This window comes from Poeciliopsis prolifica, unplaced genomic scaffold (assembly GCF_027474105.1).
Source record: "Poeciliopsis prolifica strain line A6 unplaced genomic scaffold, Auburn_PproV2 SCAFFOLD008, whole genome shotgun sequence".
Classification (NCBI taxonomy): Eukaryota; Metazoa; Chordata; class Actinopteri; order Cyprinodontiformes; family Poeciliidae; genus Poeciliopsis; species Poeciliopsis prolifica.
In genome coordinates, this window is record NW_026562383.1 from 13323037 (window position 1) to 13330000 (window position 6964).

General features: G+C 36.7%; 1 protein-coding gene across 1 annotated transcript in view; it reads right to left on the reverse strand.

Moving 5' to 3' along the window:
- Positions 1-970: 970 nt before the first annotated feature.
- Positions 971-6964, reverse strand: part of dsc2l (desmocollin 2 like) — a 10125-nt gene continuing 4131 nt past the window's right edge. Inside the window, 7 exon segments of the mRNA XM_055033484.1 lie at positions 971-2088; positions 2499-2813; positions 2926-3038; positions 4268-4489; positions 5118-5339; positions 6288-6430; positions 6601-6848. Of these exon segments, the coding sequence (XP_054889459.1) occupies positions 1891-2088; positions 2499-2813; positions 2926-3038; positions 4268-4489; positions 5118-5339; positions 6288-6430; positions 6601-6848 (1461 nt within the window). The 3' untranslated portion in view covers positions 971-1890.

Consider the following 6964-nt stretch of genomic DNA (forward strand, 5'->3'; position numbering starts at 1 on the left):
CAAGTCAAGAGAAGGTTTTATTGCGAGATTAGTGAATGTCCCACTTTTTCTTCTAGTTTCTTGTCAGCTTTGTCCATCTTTACACCATTACTTGATTATTGATCTTTATAAATTACATTCTCAGCTTCACTTCGAAAAGTGATTCATTACTATTGACGTATTCTGCATGACATCAAGCATGAAGCAGTCAGTAACCTGCAATCTTCCTCAATTAAATTTTAACACTAGGTTGGCTGCACTTGCATGAATTTTGACCTGGGGTAGTTTCTCCTCGTACAGCCCTAGAAATGGTTCAACATTGCTGTTGAATACCCTTAGACCAGTTGTCTCTGAAGTACTTGAAGGGGCCCGTCTGGCATAAACAACCTTGTCACATTGGAAACATTTACATCCCCTCCTTTTCCAATCGTGATGCTTCGTTTAAGCAGGTTCACCTGGTTGTTCTTCATGTCCAGATGCCTAAATGCATTGATAAAGTCACTAATGATCTAGTTGGGGTGTGTAAATGAAGGGTTTACAAATCGATAAGAATTATATATCTATTCCAGAACTGTGGAATAGTCATTAACTAGCAGCAGTATGTTATCTTTATTTTTTTATTTATTTTTTTTTTAATGGAGCACCTAATACTCATCATAGAAGCAACAAAAAACATTGTTACAGTATTGTTCCTGTTTTTCATGCTGTACTTTTTGTAGTGAGCAAAAGTACAAAAGCACATTCAGAAGTTTTAATAATTCAAGTGCACAAACGTGATTTGCAAGGAACTACGTAAATATTGGCTTGTTGTCATGGGATTTGGCTGTGTTGGAACATTGCCTGCTCATAGAGCCACACCCAGTGAATCATTAACCAAAGCACATGAAACCCAGCAAAATGAGCACCCGTTTCAGCAGATCCTGTTCCACTGTTCCTTATTCTACTCTGGTAGAATAAGGACTACAAGTTAGAACATTGGGCTTTTTAGTGCTTTGTTTTTTTTTTTTTGTTTTGTTTTTCCCACTGAACTTCACAGAAACCACATTGTTTATCTCTGCTTCAGATCTTACTTGATTTTATTCTCTTCAGCACATTTAAATCTAAACCAGATAATAAAACTAAAAAATGCTTGATAATAAATATGTGATCCCATTCAAGCAAGCAGCTTTGTGGCTATCTCACTGAAGGGCCTGACCTTGCATTTGTCTGAACTGTGGTATTCAGCTGACAGCGGTGTCACACCCCACGCCTCCTGTTCACGCCCTTGCGTTGATTTTCGCAAACCCGTTGTCTCAAAATGTTGCAATAATCCGACTGACACTCAGCAGAAACTACACCCAGTCAACTGTAAACACATTCCTTTGCGGGTGAAATTTGCCTGTACACATAATTAGTGCATGAACCAAAAAACAAAAGGACAAGCTTGCAGTGGAAAATCACCAAAAGACAAACAACAGAATCCCAAAGTCTGCATGTGTTTAAAAAGAGAAAACAAATAAGGTTTTATACATAGAACACTGTGTGAAATATCAGCCAAAAAATAGAATAAAATACCTCAGAAACTATGCAGACAAAACTAATAAAAAATGCATTTTTCTCTGTGAACACACAATTAATAAAAGCTAAACAATCAAATCATTATAAACAGATTTTAAGCTTAATCTTCATGTACATCTTAATTTGAACATAACCAAGGCTACCAGAGGAAATTACCACAAAGGAGAGCATCACATGGCTTGTCTGAAACTGACAAATGCTTTGTTTTCAGTGCAAAAGACTTCTACCAAAAAAAAAAAAAAAAAATCCAAAATGTCAAAATGAAACACTATGATAAACATTCGGCACCATACCCAGGCATCATCTAAATCTAGTACAATGAAAAGTAAACCTAAACTACTTCATTCTCTTTTTTCATCTCTTTGTACATACTTGTCCAAGAGTTTTGAACTTTGGCCCGAGTGTGTTCAAAAAGTCAAGATTTCCTTTGTCGCCCTGATCACTGCAGCATCCCAAGAAGCTATGGACGGACTCGTTCCCCTCGTCGTCATAGGTGTGGATGACATCAGAAGCATAGTCTTCGTCCCTCTGCACTCCCACCTGGTGCAGTTTCTGTAAGATCAAAGTCGTAGGGAGAAAGCTAGTGTGTTACTGTGTGTGGACTAAATCTGGATGATAAGAAATACCATATTATTACCAAAGTGATAAAACAAGACAGCCCTCACGACATGACTGGCAGTTTGATATTACAACCAACAAGCTCCAGAAACATTATTTTTTTCACAGAAAAAATATTAAAGTTCACAGAGGAGACCATCACAGCTTATAGAACAAAATTATATTACAAATGGGAGTTTCTTTAGCACCTACAGCAAACGCTAGATTTATTAATTTTTACAGAGTAAAAGCTTTCTGTTCAGCTTCAGTTTGTCTCTTGAAAAAATTTAGCTAATTTACACTCCTACATAAATTTAACAAAACAAAAACTGATTTTGCACGTTTTGTCCCCAACCAAGTCTTACCTTTTTCAGCCAAAGGTCATGTGTCAGCCAAGTACGATGTAGAGCATTGTCCACATGGTGTTCATCATAATTCATGCCATTCATTAGATATTTATTCTCAACTTGCTGACCATATTCATCAAACTGGCCAGAGGATAAATTATGAGCATTCATTGTATTAAGGCCGTACGATTGTTGGAATCCATTTTCTTGCATACTATGGCCACCAATTGTGTGTGTGCTTTTGTTGCCCAGCCATCCAGAGTTCATTACAGAGCCCTTGAATGAACCTTTTACTGCCTGATCATTTGAAGAGCTGAACAAAGCCAAGGAATCCTGAAAAAGCAAAGGAAAGCAAACCATGAGTTAATGAATCATGTAAATCTGAATTAATAAATTAAGGTATGAGTGAATTTTCTAATTCACAACATGATGGCAAAAGGTTTACCACTTCTTCGCCGGGGGCCTCTGTGTTCGATGGAAGGAGGATTCCACTACTGACTCCATCCTCAAGTTGAAGCTTCTCTCTCTTTGTAGTGCAACTAAGCCATATCAGTAAACCTGTAATGTTATAGAAAACAGAAGAAATCTTTAGATTTGATTTTAGCAAACAGTGGCTGAGTGGTTTATTCACATTCACTTCTATGGTAACAGGTAAAACTATTCTAGATAAGAAAATATCTGATCTGCAATTATTTAAACGTGCTATTTTCTCAGCCAAACATTTATGGAACCGTGGTAAAAGTAGATTAGGTAACACTAGGGGTGTTTGACAGAAAATAAATAAAATAATATTATATATATATTTTTTTCTTCTATAAGTTATGACAATAATTAGTTTGTGACCTCATGTTAAACTAACATCACTAACAGAAGGCAAAGTAGGTTCAATGTTGTTTTGTAGGGGGTTTATCATAGACTACACATCCACCTATATCTTTCTGCTTTTTTAGGAAAGTGTTACTGTAAAGTGAGGGAAATACTCAATAATACAAGTTCCAAAATGAAAAGAATTGTAATATTAAAAAAAACATACATAAATCACACAGCATTAGCTGGAGCAGAAACAATCTAACTTTAACTATGTCAGTTTGTTTTTAGACCATTGAGAAAGAACACTTATTTTGGATCTTGTGACTGCTTGCAATTTGTGAAATACCATCAGAGAAAGTTTATGTGTCAGTTTATGTTTATGTTTATGTCTATGTGCTTTTCCAGATCTTCTAAATCTTTTAAATTTATTCTACTGGACTCATGGCTCAACTACTCAGGCAGACTGAGAGGTAGAAGGCTGCAAAACATATTGTGAATATACCACATTTTTCTCTAAGTGGTGGATGGTCACAGAGTATAGGAAGCACAGATGAGAGAGAAAAAAATATGCATATATCGCAACTTAAATTGTTGCAATATTTATTACTATTGCAAGATTTTCAAATATGCATCTCGAGATAGCCAGTAAATAAAACTTTTATAGGTGCCTCAACAAGAGAGTAAGCAAAGATGCTGTTCTCGCATTTTTTTGTGATCTCTTCAATGGTACAAATTACTGAACACTTTCAAATGAATATGTTTAACATATCTATGTCAAGTTAAACCACTAGCTGCTAACCTCCCACAGATCTGTGCTTCGCAATATCAGGTAATAGATCTATTACAGATATTAACTTTACGGAATCCCACACTAAATTTTAATGAACCATTCAACTACATCATTCTTTAGATTTTTTATTATCACCACAGAGGAAGTTTGCACTGATCTACTGGTAACATAATAGTAAAGGACTCACAGAGCAGCAGGAGGAGGAACAAGGGCAGCAACAAGGTCAGGATACCCAGTGGCCCCAATTCGATAGAGCGACCTTTTTTTATGCATGCTCCGTTCATGCATTGGCAGATCCTTACTGTCGTAGTCTGGATATCCCCATTTCCCTGCAGATCTGTTACACTCAAGGGGACCTTGTAAAGCCCTAGAGGAAGTTCTTTTGTTTGCGTCAGCTTAGCCGCCGTTTCTTGAGAGGAAACAAAATTAAAAACAAACCATTTTTAGAAGCTTTTATATTGCCATACATGTAAATACAACCCCTCATTCCCCCTCATGGGTTATGAATTTCACCCATATGAAGCAATGTACGAGCCATCTCCAGCTTCAACTTGGGAGTATTAATAGTTTTTGAATGTTTTTAGAGCCAAAATGGCACATGCTCTCTGGCTTTTTATCTGTTTCTGGTGTATTTCAGAAGCTACATCACACATATTTTGAGTCATTCTTATGGATAAAGACATTTCATAGAGGTCTCTTGTTAATGACTTTTATGCATAAGAAAAAAACTGTTTTCATGTGGACAAGGCTAAAAAAAACTTCAAAGTGTAACAATGTTTTCAGTGCAACTTGTATGAGTAAAATACTCAGGAACAACTTGCTTAAAAACCCTGCAAAATTCTGCCCTATTAGCAGACTTCCTTAAAATTAGTTTTTAACATGATGAAACTTTGTCTACTACCGCATGAATATTTATGAATCCTTAGCTAATGGCCATATCAGTGACTGTATATGTGCTCATCAACATATGTTGATGAGCACATATACAGTCCAAACATTTGCTGTTCTGACTTAAAACACACAACATTAGTACCAACCATTGTATGGAGACACCTCCCAATTTCCATTATGTTTTTCTGGCAAGGAATAGCTGAAGGGGCTGGAAAATGGACTGAGGTCATTGTCTTGACCCACAACCACCAGGGAATTCAGGCTGCCATCTGATTTTTTACACATCACCAGTTCCTTTGGGATTGTTGGCTTGTTGTCATTTTCATCCTCTATCACAAGGATTACTGTTCCTATTCCTGATTTGGAGGCTGAAATTCAAAGGTATTCCTTTAGTTATCAGATGGAAAAAAAACACAAACTTATCTGCACAAAAACCCTAACGTCAAACGTGAGATTTATTTCCCCCCGCCCCTATCTTTGTGATCTCAATGGAACCGATCACAACTTTCCCCGGTACAGAAGTACCAGACATTTCTGGCAAGATTGTCTGAGTCATTTACCGGGAATAGAGAAACTTTACATCCAACAGATGTTTTCAGATAAAACAAAGACAGAATGTTCAGGCACGTAGAAGGGTGTGGCTTTATTCATAAACAACATTTATCTGATGTGGATCAGTCATCGAGACGGAGTTTGAAAGAAGAAGGAAGAACAACCTGTGCAACATGAATATGACAAGCTTTCTTCAAAACCACCAAATATATTTTTAGTTTTGGCAAATATCCATCATTGCTTCTTCCGCACACTAATTATAATAATTAGTAGGGGTTCTTTTCTAACCTGTTTTCAGGAATAAAATGTTTTTGTTTGTTTTTGTTTTTTGGGGGTTGGAGTTCAAATATATACTTTAAAAATAAAAAGAGGCTTCACATTTTATAACTATCAAGTACAGAATTAAAAAATAATAATAAACACACAAATTCTGACGTATTGGCCCTGTCTCTAGTCATAGTTGTTCCAGACTTTTCTATTCAAATGTTCTCCGATAATCATTATCCACCCATTATCCTGTGGATATGCTTTGGATAATGGCTGGAGTAGCACACCAGAGTCCAAATAAGCAGCATATAATCAAACATTCATGATACCATTCTGTACACCTTTCATGAAAGGACTAAGAAATAGTGAAGGCTTTGATTGCTTCCTCAGTTAAATGTTGGTGTTTGGCATAGTTTAAAAAAAAAACAACAACAACAACATAAAAACAGATTTTTCCTCACACTGCTTTCGACATGGTGAACAATGCAACAACTTACTGGCATCGACAGCCTTTACGGTGATGTTGTAAATCCCATCCTGGACAAGAGGGGACTCTCTGTCAATGGTGTTTGTAACTGTCAGCTCTCCAGTATTGCTGTTCACTTCAACCCATGAACCTGGATCAGACACCTTGTAATACCTGGAAAATAATGCAGAGCATGCATCACTGGTCCACATATTTAAGGTCACCTGTCGATGCCTGAACTCTGTTGTTCAAGAGACCCAACATTTTAGGGAACCCTTATAAATTTGCTGTAATCATGTCAATCTACTTAAACCTTATTTAAAATAATTAATAAAAATTATTACGATATGCCAACGCTGCTCTTGGTCTCCGGATCAATAGCTTTGTACGTCCCAATCACTGTGCCATTTGGTACGTTCTCTTTGACATTGTAACGAACAGTTGGAGGAAGGAATTCTGGGCCTTCGTCAATGTCGGTGACAGCGACCTCCACGGGGACAGACATCCAGCCGACACTGGTTCCAACCAGCTTTTCTTGATTCTGGGCTGAAATCTCAAGCATTATATTCTTGGTCTTCTCATAATCTAAGGGCTGGAAAATGGAGAGAGGCATAAGAAGAAAAATAAAAAGTAAGAAATAAAAATTGATTTCCTGTGAAAAATATACATAAATTGTATTAGTACTGTGAAATTCACAAGTTTGACATC